We start from the raw sequence: 25,862 nt of genomic DNA on the forward strand, positions 1-25,862 counted from the left end.
TCTAAAGTGAAGTGAAAGTGAAGTGATTGTCATTGTGAAACACTGAAGCACAGCACACGGTGACACAACAAAATGTGTCCTCTGATTTACCTCATCACCCTTGGTGAGCTGTAGGCAGCCATGACGAGCAGTCTGAGGGGACAGTGCTTAGCTCAGTGGCATCTTAGTGGCACTTTGCCGGATCAGATTCGAACCGGCAGCCTTCTGATTATGGGGCCGCTTCCTTAGCCCCTAATGTAATTATATGTCTAGTTAAGAAATATTGTTGCTGTTAAAATCTATTAAAATCTGATGATCATAAAAATGGGCATAGCAACAAAGTTGCTAAATACATAGTAACCATCTTCTTGAGTTTAGTACAGCTGATAAATCTTCACATTCAGCAGGTTAGCATGACACCACAACACTATTTCTTCTGAATTTAGACAAGCACCAATTTTTATTATTGTAAATCTGACTTGGTCCGATTTACAAACTATGCCTATTCTCAAACCCTTTTTTCAATAGTCAACTGTGTTTAACCTAATGGAAATAGTTTGCCTTGAATATTGTGTTATCAATTAATGTTATTTTAATGAATATCAGACAAATGAAAGACATTATTGTCACATGATTCCATCCATGTGACCAAGAGCAATATGGAGATGAGGTAATGTGACTCCTATAAATTAGCAAGATGGCCACTGCCAGCTGCTAAGTCATTGATTGGCATTCGTCAACTCAACTCGGCTCCTTCTCCATCTCAACCCGTAAGACTCATCATGATCATCTCCTCTCAACTCTCCCCACTCATCCTGTCCCTTTCCCAATTCAACCTAAAATGCGAACATCAACATCTGTGTGCTGTTGCAGCTCACACCGGCTATCGTTCGCATATTAAACCAGAGGAAACCAATCGCACCGGGGTTTCTCGTTTCATTGTTGTGCCAGTCTTTTCTTCCACTAATAATAGAACATTAGATCTGTAATAAATCACTGTACTTAGTACTGACATACATTTGAAGGCAAATACTTACGTACTTTTACTCAAGTGTTATTTTAAAGGGAGGACTTAATCTTGAGTAACCTTTTACCTTGTATATCACTATTTTTGTATCTCTACATTAACTCAAGTACATGGCTTGTGTACTTGTGTCCAGTCACTTTCAAGTTACACAGGGACATTTGGTTGGAAGGGCTTGTGATGGATGGCACATGGTCTTTGGCTCACACGCCCGCTTGGGGCTATTCCAGGTCAGCGCCTGGCTCCATTGCACTCAGTGCCAGAGCTCTCTGTATCTCTCTCTGCGACCTGTCCATTCCTCACCTTTTTCTCTGGCTTTCAGAATTTATAGTAGCTTTGTGTATTTCTGTCTGTCAAACATGTTTTTGATTGGGTCTTATTTTTTAGCATTAAAACATTTTTTTGTTGTTGCACTCCCACATACAGTGTATTCACTTTTGTCTGTACAGTTTTGTACAGTTTGTACAGTTGCTTTAACTGTATTATTTACTGTATGAGTAAACTTTAAATATTCATACAGTGAATGTTTTCAATTGGTCTATGCCTTAAATCGGCGATGACAGTAGCCTGTTTAAACCTGAGCCACCGGTTCTGTTGATTTGGCTGGGACCTTCTTCCCAAAGCGGTGTGCTCCTGCAAGCTGTCTACTCGCAGGAAGGCTGGGATGGATCAAGGCTGAGCTCAGGGGATATAAACACAGAGTAGAGCTCCATTACTCCTTGTTTATACCTGTGAAAAATACACTGATATTTGGAGCCTAATCAGTCACAGGCCAGTTGTAACCAGTGCACTCAAATGCATGGTGTCCCTTGTCTGCATGCCATGTCAGGTGCTCTAATGCAGTGCTGCTGGTATATTGCATCCTCCTGTTGGCCATATTTGGTAGTCTCCAGATTCTTATTAGGTGCCTATTGTTTTTCAGACTGTCTGTCTCGCTTCCAGTATTTTACCATCCATTCCTATCAGTTCCTATTATTGTGATGTCACACATAACCACGTGCCAGTGTCCTCATAATAACCTAACCTGTCAAAAAACATTGACACAATATTAAATGAAATTTCAGCAATGCATATTAGGAATGGTTTCTTTTAAATGTGGCTTCTGCCACGGAAAAATTGAAAGCCATTCTGATTATGCTCAAAAGACAGTTAGGAGTTAATGTTATGGGTCTGTCCAAGTCACTTTGCCACACCCATAAACACACTTTTCTGCTATGCACTAGATTGGAGAAATAGGACAATCCGCCTTGGAAGTGGAACACCAGTGCAGTGGATGTAAATAGGTTTTTTTTTTCTCACTAATGTTCAGAACATCATCAGACTATCAATTCGTTAGAGTGCTTTAGGTCAAAAGCAAAATACATTTAGCGCTGATTCATTTTAGTGATACCTGGCACAGTGGTAGATTTAATATATGGGTGTCAAGTGGTCTGACACTGGCCCAAGTCCATTAGAACCTTTTCATCACTGTGTCTGAAATGTTCCAGACAGCTCTGTGCTGATTCCTCTCTAACAAATGACCTTCCATTTAGTCAATCACTTTATAGTCTAGTTGTCATGCTAGGATCCACCAGCCAAAACATTAACAAACGATAATGGGTCCAAGTGGCACACAGGCAAGAGGAGAAAAATGCTTTAATTTCAAATCTATGAATAAGTAAAAAATTTTCAAAGGCAAACTGAAAATGCACATTAATACTTTAAATATTAGGAAATTAGGTAAAGAGGGCCCAGAGGTTCAAATTAGGAAAGTTAGGGATTTCAGGCATATTTATAGGGAAGATGATCTTGTACAAAATGTGCATTTACCACTTTTGTGGCATTCATGTCTGTGGGACCCTTTCTAAAAGGGAGTCACACCAGAAACTGGAAGCAAAGGTTCATGTACGTATGCCACACATTATGTAATACTGCATTATTTTCTAATAAATGAACAGTAAAGTATATTTTGTCTAGTTTGTTTAATTGTGTTATCTTTATCTATTTTAGGATTTAGGAGAAAACATTCTACAGGGTTCCCAAAATTTTAGTATAACTCAGAGGATATGCTGTAAAACAGTTAAAAAAGTTAGGGGTAAATGAAAGAAGTGATATACCATTTCCCAGAAACCGACAGAGAAGGACCACTAAATGCTTGCCACACTGGTGCCCTGGTCTCAGCGATTGAGCTGACTACAGAGAGTGATGCACCCTTAACTGATCAAGGCATAAAAGAAGGATGCATGGCTGCTGGATTTTTTTTTTGTCTGTTGGAAGAATAAGTGATTATTTGAAGGTGTCAGTTTTCAGTCTCTGAGGACTTGTGAGCGGCAGAACATGAAGCAAGCTAATTAGTTTTACACGCTCCTCATTTGCTGGTGTATTACTGTGGCAGCTTGATAGTCTTTGAATGTTGCTCAGGTTAACATTTGATGCTGACACGGTGGGTTCTACCTCTTAAGAAGAGGCAAAGTTGCCCAATGTGCTATTTGTCCCCCAGCTGATGCTGCCGGCACGTGTTGGAAGAGGCATGTGTCCCTGTTCAGCATCTTTGAAACCATTCAATTCCTTTGGCAAAGACTCATGGCACATTTCTCAGACATTTGTGCTGGCCTCACAACTATCAAGAGAATCCGACAGATTCAATATTGGGGCATCTGCACTTTCCTGAACATCTAAATATAGACACACTGACTGCCTTATCTCCAACTCTGGGTCCATGTGCAGCAGGATTTTGTTATAAGCCTTTTTCAAAGAATGCAATGTGGTGCCTGTGTTGTTTATGCGTGCTGGGAATTGGAATGAGGATTGCTTCAGCTCCAGGAGTCGGCCGAGTCGGGCTGAGACTCACACTGAAAAGAGAAGTTTCTTTTTCTCTTTCATCCACAACTAGCTTAAAACATCCTGGTCATTATGCTCACTCACTCATGCCTTTCGTCTTTCTGAATCAAAACCATTGAAGGCTCACTTCCTTCAGCTAAAGATTCAGTTCCCATAAAGCAAATGAGTTGCTCTAAGAGCAGGAAACATGGAATCTTAATATCAGTCTTTTGTAAAGCTGTTCTTTGTTACATTTTAAATGCGTTTTTGAGCCAGTCAATGAAATGTATGCTTGTCTTTCATGAAACAATGAATGTGCTTGTTGTTTTGCTTGGACTGAATGAATGATAAAGCTTCAGATGTTCATTAAAGGTACCAAGTCCTGCTCCCTTCATCTAGAATATGTTTTGAATATGTTAGGATAAACTGTATGAAATGCCTTATGCCTTTTTATTCTTTGATCCCAGAAGTATCCAGGTAACTGACCTGGTTACTGTGGTTATGGCTTTAAATAAGCTCAACTGGGCTACATTGTTCACCCATTATTCTTATGCAACAACTTTATTTACAACCTAGTCCACTGGTTTACTTTGCAGTGTATGCCTATAGAGCATTGATTGTCTTAACCCAGAGATGAGCACCACTAATATATTTCATTATATTATTATTATTATTATTATTATGATGATGATGATGGTGTACACTAATGTCATATCCACTAGCTCACCAAACAGAATGCTTGAATTAAAGTGCTGAAAATAATATTTTTTGTCGTGGTAGCAGCCTTGGTCCTGTGAAATCTACAGCTGAGAGCATGTTTGTGATGGCAGAGGAAGGGAGAAAATGAATGTTGTATTACTTGACCTCATTCAGAATGAGGAAGAGCAGTCAGTCATCATACTGGGCTCCACAGATTTTATATTTAATTTATAAAAACATTTTTAAGATTGTCTCCTGGATGACAGAAATGCTCTAACAAATATGTTCATTTCTCCTCTCCAAGACACAGATCCCTTGCTTGGAGTCTTTTCTCACTTCTGTCTGTGTATTTCTCTAAATCCTGAAGACACCATAATAGCACAGTAAAAATCAGGCCCTAAAATGTCTTACCTTTTAGTAGTACATGTATACAGTGTGGGACTGATATACAGTGACGGATAGAGGAGGAGGTAGAGAAGGCATATTGTCACGATTTGTTAAATGAACCTGTAATAAGTGGTTAGCTTATCTAAAACATTACTAAAACATTGTTATATAGCAGGTACACTGATATATACACACACACACACACACAGTATATTCTCAAAATCAGTTTGCAATGACTCCTCATCCTTATCTGCTGGAGAATTGCAGTCATCTGAGATGTCTCGCATGTGGATGTGTGTAGCAGTATGAAGCTCATTTTCTGAAAATTTAAAATTGCAGAATTATTGAACATGGTGCATGTCTAATAGGGCATAAAGTCTTCAGTTGATACCCATGTCTGCCAGCGCTTTCTCAGATGTTCTTGTAAAGGTTCAGTTTATGAAGAAAAGTATATCTGATATCTGGGTTAAAGGTCATCGTTGTATCGCTGTAGAACTGCACAGTTTCTCGAGAGAACTGTTTTATTATAGTGCATCATCTGATAATTTCAAATAATGGCTGGAGTGATTCTGTAGAACTCTCTCCAGGAAAAGAGCTCCGCTTACACCTGCACATAAATAAATTGATGTGGAGAAAGGATGAAAACATGGCAGGTTTTTGCGCAGTTGTGAGAGGAAAAACACTGGCTCAGACGAGAGGGGTGGGCTAAAGGGACGTAGCAGAGAGTCAGTGCCTTGCGTCCTCACAGCACGTGAACTATGAGTGAGCAGCATGTGGACCTGTCCATCTCGGGCGAGGTGAATGTGTGCACTTTGTGCGTTTGACTGTGTATTCAGTGTTTTGTGTGTGTGTGTGTGCGCTGCGTAAGAGATGCTAACAGCACTAATGGTTGTGTGCATATTTGGTGCATATCACACACACACAGTATCTCTGGGCAGAGCTCTCTCGTCTGAGGGACCATTCGAGCCACTTGCGGCCAGCAGCTGCCTGATTGGCTGTTCAAGGCGATGATGGCCCCTCCCCCCGAGCAAGAGAGAGAGCGCTGCATTAGAAAGGAGGGGAGCGGAGGGTGACGGTAGCAGAATTTCTGCAAGCAGCACAGCCAGCACAAACCCACTGCAGTGCTCCTCTGCAGACTCTGGGGAGCTGAGAACCTACACGCAACCTGAGACAACCACATCGCGCACTCACACACGCGCACACGCACACACACACTCATTCAGAGCCTAATGCAGCTCCAAGAGGAGACCCAGGAGCGACCTTTAGCGGAAGGGCGGCTGTCGGAGTGAAGACGTCCAGCCTCGTCTGCACTGCCAGGGCATCGTCTGAGCACTGCTGCCCTGTGCCTCCATCACCAACAAACAGTGGCAGGGAAAGGTCCAGAGAAGGGAAGACCTAGTCACTCAGTCAGATAGACAGACCAACGTTAAGAGATGGGCAGACAGAGCCACGATGGCAGCACCGCGGTGGCCGGGGGTGGAGGAGGCGGCGGCGGCGGGCCCGGAATGCGCATGCAGCGCTCCCAGAGCCGCCTCAGCTTGTCTGCGTCTTTTGAGGCGCTGGCCGTCTACTTCCCCTGCATGAACTCCTTCGAAGAGGAGGACGGAGGTAAGAGCAGCATCCCGGGCCCTGAGGGCAACCTGAGGTAGTCGGGAGAGCAGGGTCTCTCTCTGGGGTTAAAGACTAGCCGTTGGAGGCAGCCGTTTCAGGTGACAAGGACACTTTTAATCTGCCACATGGCATAGAGCTACTGTAAAGCTCAGATCTCACTGTGCACTGAGATTGACGTTGATCTGTAAACCTTAAATGGAGATATTGAAGCTTCTGTTGTCTCATCCTCTCCGTAGCGGTACATGTACACTGTAGTATATATTCCCTCATTGCTGTAAATTGTTACTAAAGGCATGGATCTTTCCCAAAGGTTACTCAGTAGGACAAGCAGTAGGTCCAACTGATTTCTGACCTTGAAGTCTCTCTTCTCCTCTCTCTTTCTGACCTGTAGCAACTCCTTTTGACTCAGATAAGACAAGCTTGTTGTCCTTTGTTAGAAAGGTCCATTTTTATTTCCACTGGGAAAATCCAAACTTTCTTGTTTTCAAAGAATTTTTCAAAAACAGGATTCTGTTGAGGATGGAGGCTCTGAGACACTTCCAGGTTAAATGAAGTGTAATAGACGATTAGCATGTGAGAAGGCTGATTTGCTTTGTAGAGGAGCGGCATTAACGCATTGATCTTGGGATTTATTGATTGACTCAGTAGCATCACCAGTATCGCTCTCGGTGTAACTGTAGGCAGGAAAGCAGAGGCAGTTGACATTGAACCTGCTGTGTGACGGAGGATCTGATTCTGTGTATTGACCAGGCGCCTCCCTGCTTCCTGCGGCTCCCTATTTAATAAGAGCCTCGGATATGTGTTACATTATTAAGATGGTATTTGGATTCAGCTATCGGAATGGAATAATGGACAGTGTCCATGACCTCTGCTTTGTCATGACAAAGTAGGGAAAGTATAATAATAAGGCAAATGTCACTGACATTAATGTTTACCTAGTATTGTTATGAAAAGATATTTGTACTGCACATTTAAAAATGTGGCCAGCCAGTCTGCCAGTACAGACATTAGGTCACAAAGTGCCAGCAGAAAGGAGCAACAAAGAATGGCAAATAATATAAAGATAAAATTACAACCCAATAAATACGTACTAAAAATTAAATAATAAAACCTCACAAAAAAGAACACCACTCACCACTCAGACTGAAAGAATACCGTCTCTCTTTTTTTTTTTTAAAGAATGTAAACATTCTAGTGCTTGTCGGTGGCAGTCGGCTCTGTGGCTCCTGCAGTAGCACGTGTGGCTCCACTCGGCTTGTCACATCGATGGGAAGGAGACGAGCGGAGGGCCTAATGGAGGAAGTCAGCTGTCACCTTCCATCAGCTGAGGAAAGCCAGAGCGGCAAGGCAGCACAGCTGAGAGCTTGCGCCACGCAGGCACCCACAACAATCTGAGCTCCATAAATGGTGCTGTTTATCCATTTCCGATTGTCCCAATAAATCTTTTTTATTCTCTATCATAATCATCAAGCACATGACCGCTTCATTTTCAGGGAAGACTTGACCGTCAACTAAACCAAAAAGTCCTACAAATGAATAAAGACCACAATATAAATAGGAATAAATGCAACTATTAGATGAAATTCACACTTTATAGATATCTTCTGCTGGTCAGGGAGGGAGGAACTACAGTTCTATGGTCTGCGCTCCTCCACTCTGCACTCGTGCCTCGGTAATGAATTTCGGGCATCTTTCTTTCTCTCTCTCTGTCCCCCTCGTTCTCTCCTTGGTTTAGAAGCTGGAGGGAAGAAACTGCGCAGCACCATTCAGAGGAGCACAGAGACGGGTCTGGCCGTGGAGATGAGGAGCAGGATGACCAGGCAGGCCAGCCGAGAATCCACCGACGGCAGCATGAACAGCTACAGCTCTGAGGGAAAGTAAGTCAGAAGCAGACAGCAGCCACGTGGAGAGTGAATGAAAAAAAGAAAGACATTTTGTTAACCACAGCTGCTGTCCCTCACAGCCTCATCTTTCCTGGAGTGCGGCTTTCCTCCGACAGCCAGTTCAGTGACTTCCTGGACGGACTCGGACCTGCCCAGCTGGTTGGACGGCAGACACTGGCTACACCTCCCATGGGTAGGCTTAAAAATAACTTCCGTTATTTACTGTGACCTGGGGATTTATTTAACAATGTTTAGGCTGTGCACTGAGTCTGTACTTCATCTGGTTTTATGTTTTTGCTGTGGCTCATCTTGGCAGTGCACGGTGTCCGTTTGAGGTTGTCCTCAGATACTGAATTACATATGAGAACCTGATGAACAGGATTGGGAATATAAAATATAACTCAGTATAAAATCAATGCAACTGTATCTCATTCCATCCCCTGTGTGGGTTTGTTCAGGTGACATCCAGATTGGAATGGTGGAGAAGAAGGGAGCCTTGGAAGTGGAGGTTATTCGAGCCAGAGGCCTTGTGGGAAAACCAGGTTCAAAGGCACTGCCAGGTGATAATCAGTTCACGGATTAATTTTTTCATCTTAAAACCGTGTGACACGCAGAATACGAATATCTGTCATTAACTGTAGTTTTTCATGACCAGTTAAATGTAAAGATGATAGTAACTGATGGAATGGTCTTTTTTCTTCTAGCCCCCTATGTCAAGGTGTACCTGTTGGAAAATGGAGCCTGCATAGCCAAAAAGAAAACAAAAGTAGCAAGAAAAACACTGGACCCCCTTTACCAGCAGCAACTGTCATTCGAAGAAAGCCCAGGAGGCAAAGTCTTACAGGTAATGAGCATTTATTTAATTTATCCTAAATAATCATGACTAATCATCAGATATTGGTCATTTTAACCATGTTATTTTTTTTTTTTAAATAACAGATCATTGTGTGGGGAGACTATGGACGAATGGACCATAAATCCTTCATGGGAGCTGTTCAGATACTTTTAGACGAGCTGGACTTGTCCAATATGGTGATTGGCTGGTTTAAGCTCTTTCCTCCGTCCTCATTGGTGGACCCTACATTGGCCCCTTTAACTCGAAGAGCTTCCCAATCTTCACTGGACAGTTCATCTGGACCTTTTGGTCGCTCGTAGCAGTGCACTGAGAGGAATAGCATTGTTGTAGCAGCCAGTGGGTGGAGTTTAAGAGATTTGCGACAGGTCACACCCCTCGCGGTAACACTGCATGCTTGATGTTGTGTCTTCTGAGCCTGTTTCTTAAGGGGTGAAAAAAGTGGTCCTGTGTTTATTCGCAAAAACAAACAAAACAAGTCGCACACATTGTGCGAACAGAGCGCACTCCCCCTTCCCACTTCTGGCTGGGGGCAGTAGGATGGCAGATGGAGGATACCAGTGGACTCTTTAGCCTGAGGACTCCTGATATTCCTTGTTTTCCAATCATCCAGTATGAATCCTGAAATACCTTGTTTACCATCCATTTAAGCCTTGCGGGTAGGTAAGCTATGTGAACGCAATGAAGAGTTCTACACACGCCCTTTTTCTGAAAACAAAATGCATTGATTTCATATTATTTCATTATTTTGATAAAAAAAAATCCGAACAATGGTGTTTCTGTATAGCAGCTCAGTCACGCCATGGCAATCAGTTGCTGTTTTCGACCGAGCTGAGATTGAGAGAGGTGAAAGCGGGAGGAGTTTTAGGTTCTGACACCACCCAGTCCCCCACCTCAGTTTCCAGTTATGCACACATTTCTTCGTCATTCACCAGGGAGACTGTAGTAAAAGTTCAAAAGGCAATACCAAGTTGGTTAACATGGACACTAGTAGGATCGGAATGCAGAGATGAACTTTTGTGACTGAATAATTTTGTTCTGTTGATTTATTGTATGGAATTTTAAAGGGGGGGAGGATTTTTTGCATGGACACAAATTTAGCTGAAGTTTCAAAAAATATGAAGAAGAAAAATTATTTTCTTGCGTCTGCAACCTGCAAAAAATAAAGAGTGAAAAAAATCCATCCATTTTCAACAATTTATATTATTTTTAATGATAAATTTCAATAGTGCATGGTTTTCAAGGGGAGTGAATGCAACAGCGGGATAAAAAAAAAAAAACATACCTTGTTCAATGGCCTTTAGGTTATATGATCTTTATTTTTTACAGACATGCTGTTTAAAAAAATGAAAATCAAAAAGAAAACATTTGGGAATACTGTTCATGTGACAAGGGTGAATAAATAAATGTTCATAATTTCTAACTATAAAGGTGCAAACCTTATGATGATAAATATGATGTGCAAATTGTACTTTTTTCTTTTCACCCCATGTCCCAGAATAACCACTGTACTCATTGCATCTGTTGTCAAATTTTTAGCTAATATTGTACGGATTGTTCAGGGTGGAGGCTGATTACCGACTCCTCCAAATTCTGGACGTGTTTCTTTTGGATTCGATTTGTTTTAACAAGCATGTTGAAAAGATTCTTCTGCAACATGGCTTGGGCACACATTACTATAATTCAGCATGGTTTGAAAACAGCGATATTTGGAATTTCTTTTTTTTTTTTTTTTACTTTTTTCTTGTACAGTGCATGTCAACGACATTACTTTTCCTCCCTTGAATTGAATTCCACCAGAAATTAAGTACTGGCCTTTGACAGACCAAAACAGTTCAACAAATTTCAATGAAACATTCCACCTCCCAAAGTCATGTTTAGTTTCAGATTTCTTGAAACATACAAATGTTTTATACCCCAGAGGTTTCAGTTGTGAGAATATTTTGCTTCAGTATTTCTATTGTAAGATTAAATTCCACAAATTGATATTGCAGAAGGTTTTTACCAGAACAAGCTGCAGCACCCGTACATCTATGGTATTGTGCTGTGTACAGTTTTATTGGCACTGTTCACAAAGCTATGAAAGGGACATGAGGTTTTTGAGTTAGGAAATTGCCACACAAGATTAATTTTTAATTTGTATTTACTTTGTTTTGAGAAAGTTACATTCATTTACTATATTTTTATTAGTTTATTTACAAGCCAAGACCAATTTATTTTTTATTTTCTATTTTTAGTAATTATGAATACTTCCTATGTCTGGGAGAATCTCAGAATCTTATAGTTAAAATGTCTGAATGAAAATATATCGAGACATTATTCCTTTTCCATGTAAAATAAATGATATATTTTAGTGTTCATTCAATATCTATTTGCTTTTCCCCTCTTTTTTCAGATTTACATTGTACATATTAGGTGTCTGAGTTCCTTGGATTTGAATAGAAATAAAGAAAAAGGTTAACCATATAGCAATTCACTGGAACAGGGATAATGTCTCATGTGATGACTATGATATGTTATTTGACCCTTCTGAATGCCTTCTTATTTCTGGTGAAATGTGTTCTTGCCAAGGCTATGTCTTGGTAAAGTATGGTTGAGTACAGAGATTTATGTAAGTTATTTTTCAGATTAAAAAAATGAATAATAAAAAATGGATATTATACTGAAAGGATGTGCCAGTGTTTCTCAATGTTCTTTGATAAATTGAGGATTTTTATTGTTAAACACACTGACCAGTTACATTACCTCACTAGTGCTCTGTGAGGTAAGCTAGGGCTACAACTAATACAAAATGCAGCAGAATGACTGGTCTTCAACCTTCTCAAATTCTCCCACACCACCCCACAGTCCCACCACTGGCTCTACCAGTAGCTGCCTGCATCAGATTCAAAATGCTGATGCTGGCCTACAAAGTCCAAACATGGGGTTTCACCATCCTACCCCAGAGCCCTTATTTTACCTCGCACTGCACCTCCAGTTCTGCTTGCCTGGTCCCTGCACTGCTGAAGGTACAAGGATGACACTCATCTAGACTCTTCTGTCTCGGCCCCTCGGTGGTGGACTGAACTTCCCCTCGAGGTCAGAACAGCACAGTCACTGAGTATATTCAATCGGCAGCTTAAGACCTTCCTCTTTAGAGAATACTCAGACTAACTTATAACTTTCTTATAGTCTGACTTGTGCAAGAAAAACTTCAACAGAGGGAATAAAATGATTGTATGCATGGTTTGAGTGCCAGTGAACCAGACCTGATTGCTTAACTGAGGGTAACATGAACGCACGTGGTAAGAAGCTCTGGATGAGGGCGTCTGCCAAATGCCATAAATGTACATGTAGTGCTCACAAAAAACCGACAGACAGGTTGCACACACTGCAGACAGCTGCTTCCTTCACACATGACCAGTGAGAAATGTGACCCGCTGTTCAATTAAAACATGCCTCTTTGTGGCTTTGTGAGTTTGTTTGTGAGTCAGCTGGAAACAAGCGTGAGTCAGTCAAATGAGGCTATGGAGACATCCAACTTCTGCTTCTTGCAGAAGATAGAAACGTCCTCAGGGAAACAGGTAATCGGTTTGGCTCTCTAACTCCTTATCAGCTCCTCTTTTTATCTAGCTATCTGTCTCTCTGTCTATCTTATCTATCTCTTGATATACATGTCTGTCTGTAATATTTTTTAAGTGTATACTAAATGAATTACATGTGAAATTAAATGTTGTTATTTTATGTTCAGAATCAAATAGTCTGATTATTGATTAATTAAAATTATTGAATTGATACTTGTGATCAATTAAGGGACTAAAGAAATATCTAATGTCTGAAAATAATCTTCATTTATAGAGTCAGTAGTTGAATAGTTTAAGGTTTACCTTAGGCAAGACACTTAACTCCAGGGGGACTGTCCCTGTAACTACTGATTGTAAGTCCCTCTGGAAGATAAATTTATGACAAATGCCGTAATATAAATGTCTGTGACTTAAGGCATAAGTTCTGAAGAGGTTTCAGCAGTAAAATGTCTTATCTCTCCTTTTGGTGCAATGAAATCTCTTCTATCTTCAGAGGAAGATGCAGCTCACCAGAGCAGAAGTGAAGCGTACGCTCTCTCCAATCTGGAGTAACACTGTCCAGGTCCTCACTGCAAAGACACAGAACAGCTGGAGAGGCAGGCTCCTGCTTTTAGCCATCTGCTTCATCATCAGCCTGGTCCTCACCGTCCTCATCGTTCTTGGTCTGGAATTTTCCTTGCTTTATGGATCTTCAGTGTCTACAGGACTGGGCTTGACTCTCTGTATCACCCTAACTGCTGGACTGACCCTGTCTCATGCTGTGAGATGTTTTAGCGTTCTGCTCCTCATCTCTTGCCTGCTAAGGCAGGGTCGAAACTTGCTCCTCACAGTTGGCACTACATTGGTGGTGATCTGGAACATTCACAACACTTTGGCCAATATCAAAAATTTAGCCAAAAGCATACTTTGCAACCTAGAGGCAAAAAAAGTGCTGGTGGACCTGTCTCCACTAAAGAACTATGTAGAGATGCTGAAGTGGATAGGCGGGCAGCTCCAGGTACTCACAGACCTTGGACTGGTGAGGCTGAATTCTGAGTTTAAACTCACCCCCAAGGCACAGTCCAAGGAGTTTCAAGAGAAAGTCTTTCTGGCGAAGAAGACTATGAATGAAACAGCCACAATTATTGAGGCCGTGTTGCACAATGTTTCTTCTGTGGCCCAAAGACTGTTTCCTGTGTTGGGCCTGCTGATGCTCATGGCCCTCACAGCACTCTATCTGCGGAGGTTCTACACCAACACCAGATTCCAGAATGACTTCATCACCGAGGCATTTGTGCAGTTTGACAAGAAGGAGAAGGAGGCGGGCAGGCCTTCTGTTCTTCCTCTAACTAAGAAAGAGATGAAGCGCTATGCCACCATTCCATCACCACGTCCTACAGCCAAGGAGGGGAAAGCCATAATCAAATTCGGCATTCCGGTTTTCAAGCATCTTCTCATCTGGCTGTTTTTCATTGGTCTTGACACTCTCATTTACTGGCTCATTATGGTTCTCCAGACACGTCTGGAGGAGCTGGAGCCAATCCGGGTGCCTGTTATTATAAACCTAAGGGTAAGTGTAAATTCACAGCTGCATATTACATATGTAAATATGCACAGTGCTCATAATGATGGATGGGTGTTTAGTTTCCAGTGATGTTTGAGTCCCATACTCTTTCATCAGCATAGTAATGTATCGTTTTTGTATAAATGTGTACATTTTCAACCCTGGGACCTAAACCATGGCCATGGCCAATTTAAGGCCCTATTGGGGCCCCAGGTAAAATAGACTAGGACCTGGTACCAGGGGTATTTACAGCTGGTTCCTTACCACCTGCACACACGAATGAAGAGATTTATTTATCTGACTTAGCAAGCAGTATTTTTTGTTATGTTAGATGTAATATATGAGAGACATTAATACTTGGTACTTGGTTTGGCTCCTCCTTGTGTCATGACTGGAGAGACTGAAAAAAATTTTTTTTACTTCTATTTTGAACAGCGTCTATATGCAAGTGTTAAAAAAGACACAGACACCAACAATTCAAATTAATAACACCCAAATCTGTATGAGCATCAATATAATCAATCTAACCCGCTAAAATAAAGATCTAAATTCTCAGGAGTTCCACTTACTAGGAATCTTTCCTTCAATGGATGGAGAAAGAAGGGATTTCTCCTACTCTGTCCCCCTCTTTGAGAAGAAGTGCCGGCCAAGCCCCAAACTGCATCTTTATAAGTCTGTGGTGCTTCTTGTCATCTTGGCTGTCCTGGCTGTTCTGGGCTACTTGTCCTCCAAACTGACCCAGATCAGGCTGCTGGTTTTGGAGAGGTTCTATGCTGAGCTTGCAGAAGAGCGAGCCCGCCAACTGCATGTGACCATCCTGAGGAAGAGAGAGAAGTGGAGAATTAGAGCACTGAAGAAGGACCTGGCCAACCTGTTGAAGAAGGTATGATTATATGTGTGAGTGAATGTTGTGTGGGTGCACTGTGGTTTGTTCCTGATTTGTGGCAAATGGTCCTGGGATGATCTGATCCTGGTTGAGTCTAGTCTAGATTAGGCAGTTACGGATAGTGTGTGGGTGACAAAAAAAGCAAGATGCCTTTCCATTAAATCTTAACAGTGATTAAATTGTTGTATTAATGCTGAAATTATAATGTTTATTATTACTAGTCTAGTGGCATCAGTAATAGCATTAAATGAGAAATACATCTAGAGTTCATAAAAATTACAGCTGAAACTGCAGAAGTAATCTATATTTCTGTTTCAGGTTCATTTTTGGTGTCCAATACTATTTAAGCATGAAAATAATGATTTTGACCTCACCTGATAGAACATCCATGAAGACTCCATGTTTCTAAATGGAAGGTTTGCTGCATCACTAAACGTGAAAAAGCACATGAAAAGATATATGCACATTGCAGGTCTGTAGGCTTTATTTTCTGTGTTAAAGAGAACTGGACACCACAGAATGAGACTTTGTTCTTAAATTGTTCTTCTGTCAAATAATCACAGGTCAATAAATCTCATGTCAACCATGTGATCAAAAGAAACAATAAAATGCCATTTATTTGAGGCTACATTTCTTCTCCACTAGATGTTGCTGCTCTGCAGCATGAGATGCACAAGACACAATTTTGCACAAAATTGAGTTGAATGTGCTTTCTTCTGCATATATTTTATCCTGATGAATAACGATCAGAAAAAAGGCCACATGGAAACCAGCTAACTTTGATCCTACCAAATCCAACATAATTATAAACAAATACAGAACTTTTGTGCTGATCTAGTCTTTATGAAGATCAGTAACCCATAAATACAAAACTGTAATAGGCAAGACCGAAATCAATGCAATATGCAGTGTAATGTTAAGGTTGGTATATTGCTTACATTTTCATTTTATAGCTCACCTTTCAATGCTTCAGGAGAGCAGACTTCAGCAGAAATACCCCCTTCAGTATTATGCCATGTTGGCACATTGATGCTTGAATGAATGTGTTATTTCAGACACAGCAAGAGAGATGCAGGAAGATGCAGTGTGTATTTCACTTTTTCTGAGTCAAGGCTTTTATGCACATAATAATTACAACAATATTTAGGAACCAATCAATATATTTTTCATCCATAAAACTAGTCTCTATATATACTCTATAGAATTATACTCTACATGAACCTTTACCCTATATTTAGTTTATGGGTGCATTTGGTTTATTCGATATATTGGTTTGGTTTATTAGATATAATTTTTATATATTAAACAGACAGAAAATGTCAGACTACCATTCCAATATTGTGTGTGTGTTAACAAAACAAAGACACATGACAAGTAATAATGAACTATGTTGATTATTTCAGTCTTTCCAAATCAGGGAGCTTGTGCTGTGATGGCAGCATATCACACTCTTGGCTATTCTTCACCACCTTAAGGTAAACAATGAGGATGGTGTCCAACAGTCCTGAAGGTTTATTATGTTGGACACTTTCTTTTCATTCACACATTTTAATGAGCATCTAATGAAGCGACTTTTGATGACAACAGATGACAATAGTAAACAAAACACACATGTTGTGAAAAAAAAACTGATTCATCAAACATACTTAACTGCTTAAAAAAAATAGTTTATATGTTTCTTGCATTGGATCCTTAAAAGTGGCCTCAACCTTCGTCTCCATAACTGCCAAAAGTAGGTGCAGCCAAACCTTTGATAGTGTACGGTCGTGTATACATATGAGTGTGTGAGTATATTCAAATGAATAAGTGAGTTCTTAAGTTATTGCACCAGGTAGCTCCAATGAAGCAATCACTGTTGACTTTGCTGGAACCTTTCAGCGTGCCATCAACATCACAACCTAGAAGGCAGTAAAGTAATTCAGTGAATATTCAATGTATCAATTCTAATATTCAGAAGCATTTTTATGATATTCGAGGCAACGTTTTGGCCAATTGTGCTTGGACATTTTCCCATCTAGACTGTACAACATAATTTCTATCTGAACCATTTTTATTATTATGAGCAACCATCTGGTCAGAATGCAAGCAGCAAAACACATGACTACCTTTGACTACCACCACTCCATACGCACTGATTAGTGCTTATGCAGTTGAGGCTCATAGCATTTTTAATTATTATTGACAATATGTGGTTAAAATATCTGATTGTCCCACCTTGACTGAGCAGATACACATTTCTACTGATTGTGTGAATCACTGCCCTGCTGCACATGATTCCAGTGCTCATGTTTAAATTACTGAGGCTCTTTTGTATATTTTATAACTTGCCTGTCCTCATCAGTCTTTCAGAATATGACTTCACCACTATAGGGCATCCTTTTGACTGCACATGGTTTTGCCACCTAGTTGAACAAAATTCATACACTTGCATCACTAAGAGGAACGATTTTCATGTGTCCATCAAGTTCAGATTTTGAAGACTGACCTGATCTCGCTGATGCACTCTTTTGTACACAAACTCACAAAAGGGTTTCCGGGGAATGAACCTGCCATGCCCGGGCTCAACCAGTAAGTTGCCATGCTCATAAACCACATTCCCTCTGGAGATGGTCACCACAGGCACACCATGGCATACCATTCCCTCAAAAATGTTGTAGTCAACTGCCTGGTGATGTGTCTTGGCAGATATTGTTCTGGAAAAACAAGTTCAGAGTTCAAGTACAGTTATGAAAAGGCCCTGTTAATAACAAATAGTGATTCCATTCCTAAACTTTTTTTTTTTAGGAAGTGATGAGTATTGTCTGTGTAAAAAGAAAAGCTTTGAGGTACATTTGGCAGTTGTTCCACTGAAAAAGATGAGAGAGGTCTGTAATTTTAATCATAGGTACATGACCCATGAAATTCTCCCAATTCTCCTGTGGATTATCCAGACAGTCTCTGGCAAAATTTAGACGGGCCTGGACATTTGCTGACTTAAGCAGGAGGAATGCTGCAGGAGTTTAATCCATGATGACGTAGTGTGTTACTAATAGTAAATTCAAATTCCAATTTTATTTGTCACATACATAGTCATACACGGTATGATATGCAGTGAAATGCTTTTTGCGACTACTACAGACCACAGTATTGCAAATGTTGCAAGTATACAATGAACCAATATGCAAATATTGCAAACATAACCAAATATTACACTTTTACATCTTTAACATAAAATATGTGTAACTGGTAGGGTGAAGGTGTGCAAATGAGTTAAAGACAATGTTTAAATAAAAGAGACATAAAAAAAAAAAAGAGCAGTAAAGTAAAAAGCGCAGAGTGATTTTGTGCAAAGTGATTTAATCTTTGTTACTGTGGTCCCAGCTCTCTTCAGGTCATTGACCAGTTCCACCCATGTAGTTTTGGGCTATATCCTCACTGTCCTCAAGAAGCCTACAAGGCGAGATCTTGCAGGGAGCTCCAGGTCGAGAGAGATCATCAGTGAGCCACCACCTTTAAGTGATCTTGTATTTATTCTATTTTCTAATAATCAATTGCTCCAACAGTTGATCTCTTCTCACCAAGATGCTTCACTATTGTAGATAGGCCCATCCCAGTCTTGTGCAGGTGTACAATGTTGTCCCTGGTGTCTTTAGACAGCTCTCTGGTCTCGGCTATGGTGGAAATTGGGAGTCTGTTTGTAGGTGTGGCGAAGTGTCTTTTATATACAGATAAACAGGTACCATTAATACAGGTAATGGTTGAAGGATAGAAGAGCTTCTTAAAGAAGTAACAGATCTGTGAGGGCCAGAATTCTTACTTGTTTTTAGGGGCTAAATACTTATTTTCTGCACTATATACAAATAAATTCTTTAAAAATCATACGATTTCCTGATTTCTTTTCACATTCTGTCACTCACAGATGAAGTGCACCTATGAAGAAAATTACAGACTTCTCATCTTTTTAAGTACGTATACTTACTATACTAACTGTACTTAAAATGGGTATAGATTACACAGATGGGTGAGGATTGGTGTGTTGAGGCCTACGTCCCACATGGACCTTAAGGATGTTATTTTGTATTTTTTGTGCAAGTGGCGTTCTCCTGAATGCTGGGTCAGCGCTGTAATAAAGAATAACTGCTGTGTAGGCAACCTGACACCACACGACCATATGTCTACCTACGCGTGTGAGTGATAAATAAAAATAAGCGTCTGGAATTAACAGATGAGTTTGAGTTTAATATGTTCTATAAAGAATATCCTGAAATAATGCATTTAGAATTTACCTTTATGTTCTTTCAAAGAAACAAAGGCTCTACTACTACTACCAATACCTACTACTACTAATAATAACAATAATAATGATATAATAAAATACTGCAAGGGTTTACTTTTGCATGGTACAATGTTTAATATCCATAAGTTATGAAACATATTCAAAAACAGTCTTAATTATCATCTGACAAGTAGTCTGCCACAGCCTAATTATTTAACCAACAAATAAGTGCCACACATTTCCAGTGCACTTTTGCCTGGTTAATCTATACTTAATCTAGGTTAATCTAGCCCAGATTTCAAAGGAGAGTACGCATCACGGTGGGGGTTATGTAAGCATCATGGCCAGCAGCAGCAGGAGTTATTACTTTACTACCCTCCATACTAACATGCAAATTAGCTATGTGGACAAGTTGCATTAAATGGTGTAGTGTGTAATGAGAAGCCTTAAAAGGCTTAAAATTTATCAGCCGGGCCAGGTCAGCACCAAATGCATACATATCAGACATAAACATAAATATCTGTAGAGAGTAAGAGCAGCCACCTGCTGGGCCAAAAAAATGTAACTGTGTTGAACATCTACTTTATTGTTTTTTTTTAATGATGTTGGAGGATATTTTAAATGGAGCATATATTTTTAAAAAAATGATCAGAGTTACCTTGTTGCTTGAGGGTCCCATATGACAAGGTCTGCATCTGAGCCTTTGGCAATCCTCCCTTTCTGGGGATAAAGGTTGAAGATTTTTGCTGCATTGCTGCTAGTGATCGCAACAAATCGATTTTCATCCATTTTCGCACTGTGCTGGAAGGTAAAGATATAGAAAAGGTCTATGCATCACTGTGCCATCACACTTGGAAGATTCACTCCTCATGGTTTTCACTTTCAAGCAACTTGGTTGCTCACAGCAGGCAAAAATATAAAAAAAATCATGATGTTATTCTGACTTTTAAATGCTACCTGAAGTTTCTAATTTCACTTTTTTTAAAAACAAACCTTAACCAATTTATAGTATTACAATGTACACACAGCATAGGCTGTCACTACATCCTGGAGTAAAAAATGAACTGTCCTTAACAGACTGACCACGCCTTTCTCCCATATCACCGACATCCTGTCTTCTACTCCATTGACGCCATTGGGGATTTTAGTGAAGTCCTCCTTGCCGAGGGCTTTCTGACACACAGAGAAGGTGCAGTTGTCTGTTCCTGTGACGCTGAGATCATCACTGTGGTCCATACACACAAGTGAGTAATCAAACATTTTTGGGAAAAGAATATAAGCTTTATGTTTTGATTGATGTTATCTTATTGTCGTACTTGGCAAGCAGGTCCATTAAGTATCCAGGAGTACTGGGGTCTGGCCTCAAAGGTGGCCCCATGACAAAGCCAGCAGCGTGGGCCCAGTCCTTGTGCCAGTAGTGAGTGCCATCAGTACCGAGCCCTGCTGCTATGGGCTCACCAAACACCACCCGGCCTGCCAAGGCACAGAAAGGTGGAGAAAGTCAGCAGAAGTACAGAAATACATCTATGCATGTTTACATGTCATCAAATGAATATGTGCTGATGAATGAATGAAAGAATGAATGTAAATAGTGATCATCCACAGAGTTGCGGTGAAACAGTGTACCAGTCCAGAAGAAGTGCTAATTGTGGCATGTCCACATTAAGTGACCTTATGACCTGAGAAGAAAATCGCCAGCTGCCTGCAGCAAAACTAGGGCAAGTGACTAGGGTGGGATGAGTCTTTGATGGTTTTGACTGCTCTGGTCCTGAGGTGTCCAATTTAAATGTCCTGTAGGACCTTTACCTCCGCTTCCAACAGCATAAATCGATATGGAAGCTCCTTACCGCTTCGCCGTGCACCGGCAACAACCTTAGCAGCAGACTTGCTCATGACATGCACCACGTAGAGTGGGCAGTTGACAGCATGGGCAATGGTTATGGCCCTTTGTGTTGCTTCTGCTTCCACATCTTCAGGTCGGCACAACTCATGGCCTTCAGGTCCAGTTATACCCAAGGACAGCATCTTCTTTACACCCTTTTCAAATCACACAAATGTAGAGTCTCACACACAGCATACAAGGCACTTACACTGATAAATCACTTTTATAAACTTCCTGCTATGAGTACTGTACACAGACAATTAAAAAGCAATCGATTATATATATATAAAAAAATGCAACCACTATCTTTCCTTTACGCGCTTTGATAATTCTACACAGGATGCAAACACTGGACTGCCAGTCTGGGAGACATAATCACGTAAAAGAACAAACACTACTAAGCAACATTTCAGAAAGTAAACCAAAGAGCAACAAAATGTGTCCTATCTGCTAAAGCTTTGGTTCTTATAAATGAATAAAAGTGACGTGCGGTTACAATTTAAAACTTCATATTCAACATCAACACTTTTACACGTTGGTGTGAAAGCTAAAAAAAAATGTAGATCTGGTGCCCTCCAGTGGTATAAACTTTGAAATGCATTTTCAAACAAATTTGTGCAGATTCATTTATACTGACAGCAGCAACACTACGGAATCCATACAGAACACTACAGAGCGCCACTTACACATTACTGGAAAAATTGATTTCTCAATTTAAGATTCTGTTTCAAAACATTTTTAATACCTCATCAAAAATAAAAGATAAGTGTAAACAGAAAATAATTCAACTGGTTGCAAATTTGCTTATCCCATCCAATTCCATAGGCACAGTTAAACTTCTTTTTTTCTGTGAGAAATCCCTTTCCAGACAAATTTCCTTCTTTCCCCTAACACACACACACACACACACATATGTCTACTCATGAAATGTGGAACCTTATCGGCAAACATAACAGTGACTTATTATTGAGGGCTACACCTTCAGCACCTTCTGACTAACTGAGAATTGGGACTGTGAACAGATATTCACCCAAGCAACAACTAGTTTAAACCAGGGTTTCCATGACATTCCCATTTTCCCAGGACAGTATGTGCTGTACAAAAGGCGTGAGATTTGGGGTGGCTAAACTCAGTTCAGCATTCAGGTTAATTATTTACAGATGTGGCCTCTGACCTCTGGTGCAATCCAACAAATTCTGACAGTCCATACAGCCTCATGGTCACACTGAAACCCTGCCTTCATATGTGATCCATTCCAAATGCCGTAAGCGTGAATGTAGACGGTGCAGCAATGTTCACAGTTTCTTACCTCCGCTATCAGATCTCCGTTCTCCGCATGGACCTGGGCAATGGCCCCGATGTCTTTGCATTGGGAAAATGCAGCGTAAAGCTCATGATCTTGCAGCATGAAGATGTCTTTGTATGCCATGAACATCTTAAACGAATTTACGCCCTTTTCTTGAACAAGCGTTTGCATTTCTTTCTTTACCTGTAACATATATGTTACATATATAAACACTTTTTTAGTAGTGTTTAGACCATATTATCTGTTAGAGCAGTATTTTAGAAGCATTTGCACTATTTTGCACCATTAGTGTGGAGATCAAGTACATGTATAAAAAAAGTAGAACGTAAGCTCGTGCTTGAGGTACCTTGTCACCCCACCAGGTCACAGCCACGTGAAGGGAATAGTCACAGCAAACTTTGGGGTCAGCCGTGTTTCTCCAGGTTTCATAAGCTTCCAGCAGGGAGGTACCTTTCTGAGGTATGACAAAGTCCAAGATCATGGTGGTACCACCAGCTAAGGCAGCCTGGGAAAAAAAAATGTTTAAAATCTACTGAACCGAGCATATGTCTCTCAGTTTTTACTCACTATTTAACTTGTGAATAATGATTACCTGAAAGGACTGTGGTGGACAAATCACAAGTATAATAGCCAAACTCACACACCCTGGCTTGCAAAAAATGTTCGTGTGAATGTATTCTGTATTGATTTGGTTTCATTCAAACCTGCTGTCCAGCACTTACAGCTCCGCATGAAGGTATTATGTAATTCATTCTGAATATGGATAAACTGAACCGATAAGGACACTCTGCCTCATATGTTCAGATCATATCTCTATTACATTTCTGTTACAGCAGTATTTGCACATTGTTACTCTGCACCTGCATGACTTGTTTCACAGTTTTTTTTAGCTGATATTCTGTGATTCTTGCGTTGCCCTTTATGTAGCCGGTTTCTCTGTCCCACACGTGCACTTTATGTCGTCCCGTAACCTTGTTTAAATGTTATATGGAGGTTCTGGGGAAACGTTGTTTCATTTTACTTTGTACTGTCTAACATGGATATAGCCGAAGTGACAATAAAGGCAACTTGAACTTTCACAAGTAACTATAACAGAGTATACCTGTCTGACCTGTCTGCTGTCTGTCATCACCCCCAAACCTGCACTCCGTATCTGCCAACTTGGTTTTGTTCATGTCGGGGCGATACCTGTCAGTATGCATCTGCTGTGAAACCTGAAAAGCCTGTTTTGGGGCCCCGACCCCCTTTTTTTCATTTTGTGTCCTCCTCCCTGCTTGTGAAAATATCAGACCAGGTCTCAGAAGTTGTCAAGTAATGAACTGATCAATACGAAATACATGAAGAAGCCACCGTAACATTCTGTAAAATGTTGACAGAAAAAAAAGTGTTCTTTCATGAAATATTTCATAATTTTTTTTTTTTTCAAATATATTATTTGAATCATATTTTCCAAGCCTCCTCGGCTGAACCTTTCATGCAAAATATAAAAATATACTTGAATATCCAATGTTGCTGTCGTTTTAGCTGAAATGCGCTGCGAATGCGCACGTCGGCGTGACGTCAGCGCGTACCTTGGTGCCGACGTGAAAGTCGTCCACCGCCGTGGTGCCCATGAACGCCAGCTCCATGTGCGTGTGCGTGTCGATGCCGCCCGGCAGCACCAGCTTCCCGGCGGCCTCGATCACGCGTGCCTCTCCGGCCACCTGGAGGTCGGCTCCCACCGCCGCGATCTTCCCGTCCTCGACGAGAACGTCGCTCATCTCGGAGCAGTCCTCGTTCACCACTTTCCCCCCTTTAATCAGAATCCTGCCTCTCATCTTCTTCTCGGGATCAGTTGAAAAGGTAGGAGGTCTGAAGCCACGAGCCGCCGCCACATGGAGTGAAAGGTCACCCGTAACCCCGAATTGTCCCCAAAGCTCCGCTTTGCGTTATAACTGCACAGGAGTTCCGCCCCGGCGCCACGGGTGGATCACCCACGCCCACCGCCTTACGAACCTTCCCCAGTTCGCCCAGAGTCGGGTCCCATCACGCTCAACTATTCAAGCTCCACTTTCACCGCAGATCAGCTAGTCTACTCCTACAGAAGTATATTTCGCAACGTCTTATGTAACGTCACAGCCATGCTTATTCTTCCTTGCTGTGTGTAGTGTTGTGTCTTTTTTTTTAAATTTTATTTCGTTTCTCGAACCGCAGACGCCAAGAGATCTGCTGCGCCACGTGTGTTCTGTACAGAAGCAAGGTCGCCGTCACACATCGCGTCTTTCTGCACCTCTCTCTACAACATACAGTATTATCAGAGCATAAAAGAATATTCCTAATATGTACATCATTTATAATAAAAAAGCACACCAACCCCACGCACCACTCACAACTCATGCCATGTGTCCGAGAGAACCGAACCGGGTCTCCGACCCACTAACCCACGGGCACGGCCGCACCCAAACAACTGTGGGGGGATGATCAAAGTTTTATAACCCACATAACTTTTTACAGTAACCATAAATTGAAGAAACAAAAATACGGAAACACTAGAACCAGAACACTAGAACATAACCAGAAACAAAATAGGAAAATAAAAGACACGAAGCACACCTTTATAGAAATATACTTATAAATCTAGTGTAACCATATCACTCCGGCACATCTGCGCGAACTTGAAGGTTGACGATCAATGGATTTCTTCGTGGATTGTGATCCATGCATCATCTAAATCAAGAAGGTCTAGGCTCCTGGGTCTGTGGAAATTGGAACTGGAGTTGGTGAAGAACGCAGCTTTTACCCTGCCTTCGCCTTCACGGCCAGTCCTGGAGATTTTTTCGCGTATCCAAACCCAGTGGTAAGGTTACTCCATGCCGCAGTTGTCAGCGAGGTGCAGACATTCCCTGAATATAACAGGGTCTCTCGAACTACTCTGAGATGTATGGAGGATCTGAAAAAGCTTTCACTTGTTTTTTCTTGCCCAAAAAACCATAGGCCTTTGTGCTAATCACACCGGGCTTGACGTAACCCGAACCCAGGACAGACACTGAGAATCGCAATGCAGGTAGCTCTTAGAAGAACTGAAACTCAGCGTCCGATGCTGTGTTAGATAATGCAGCCAGAGAATCGAGGGGGTAGATGACCACTGCATGCGTGTAATCAGTGGGTTTCTTTGGACAAAGCAATCTGATTGGTCCGTGGCAACCACTTCAG

General features: G+C 41.1%; 3 protein-coding genes across 52 annotated transcripts in view; 2 read left to right on the forward strand and 1 right to left on the reverse strand.

Moving 5' to 3' along the window:
• Positions 1-11,903, forward strand: part of rims2a (regulating synaptic membrane exocytosis 2a) — a 111,178-nt gene extending 99,275 nt beyond the window's left edge. For 48 of the 50 annotated variants that reach the window (XM_028979711.1, XM_028979702.1, XM_028979703.1 and 45 more), the window contains 5 exons: positions 8,235-8,376; positions 8,463-8,575; positions 8,841-8,942; positions 9,087-9,226; positions 9,322-11,903. In XM_028979711.1, the coding sequence (XP_028835544.1) occupies positions 8,235-8,376; positions 8,463-8,575; positions 8,841-8,942; positions 9,087-9,226; positions 9,322-9,537 (713 nt within the window). In that variant the 3' untranslated portion in view covers positions 9,538-11,903. Of the gene's footprint in view, positions 1-3,505; positions 6,497-8,234; positions 8,377-8,462; positions 8,576-8,840; positions 8,943-9,086; positions 9,227-9,321 lie in introns of those variants that run through there. The other 2 variants (XM_028979741.1, XM_028979740.1) reach the window with 2 other exon arrangements.
• A 1,391-nt stretch (positions 11,904-13,294) lies between these two features.
• On the forward strand, positions 13,295-16,689 carry dcstamp (dendrocyte expressed seven transmembrane protein). Its single transcript, XM_028980336.1, has 3 exons — positions 13,295-14,347; positions 14,898-15,224; positions 15,546-16,689. Exons 1-3 carry the CDS (start codon positions 13,298-13,300, stop codon positions 15,603-15,605), a joined length of 1,437 nt encoding a protein of 478 aa, XP_028836169.1. The 5' UTR covers positions 13,295-13,297; the 3' UTR covers positions 15,606-16,689.
• On the reverse strand, positions 16,483-24,750 carry dpys (dihydropyrimidinase). The gene is made up of 10 exons (XM_028980335.1): positions 24,242-24,750; positions 23,017-23,175; positions 22,674-22,853; positions 21,330-21,519; positions 20,799-20,955; positions 20,566-20,707; positions 20,141-20,283; positions 17,713-17,920; positions 17,556-17,629; positions 16,483-17,125 (listed from the first exon to the last, which is right to left on the reverse strand). The coding sequence occupies exons 1-9, from the start codon at positions 24,485-24,487 to the stop codon at positions 17,573-17,575; spliced, it is 1,482 nt and encodes a 493-aa protein (XP_028836168.1). The 5' UTR covers positions 24,488-24,750; the 3' UTR covers positions 16,483-17,125; positions 17,556-17,572.
• Positions 24,751-25,862: the final 1,112 nt, after the last annotated feature.

The sequence above is a fragment of the Denticeps clupeoides genome, chromosome 5, assembly GCF_900700375.1.
Source record: "Denticeps clupeoides chromosome 5, fDenClu1.1, whole genome shotgun sequence".
NCBI lineage: Eukaryota > Metazoa > Chordata > Actinopteri > Clupeiformes > Denticipitidae > Denticeps > Denticeps clupeoides.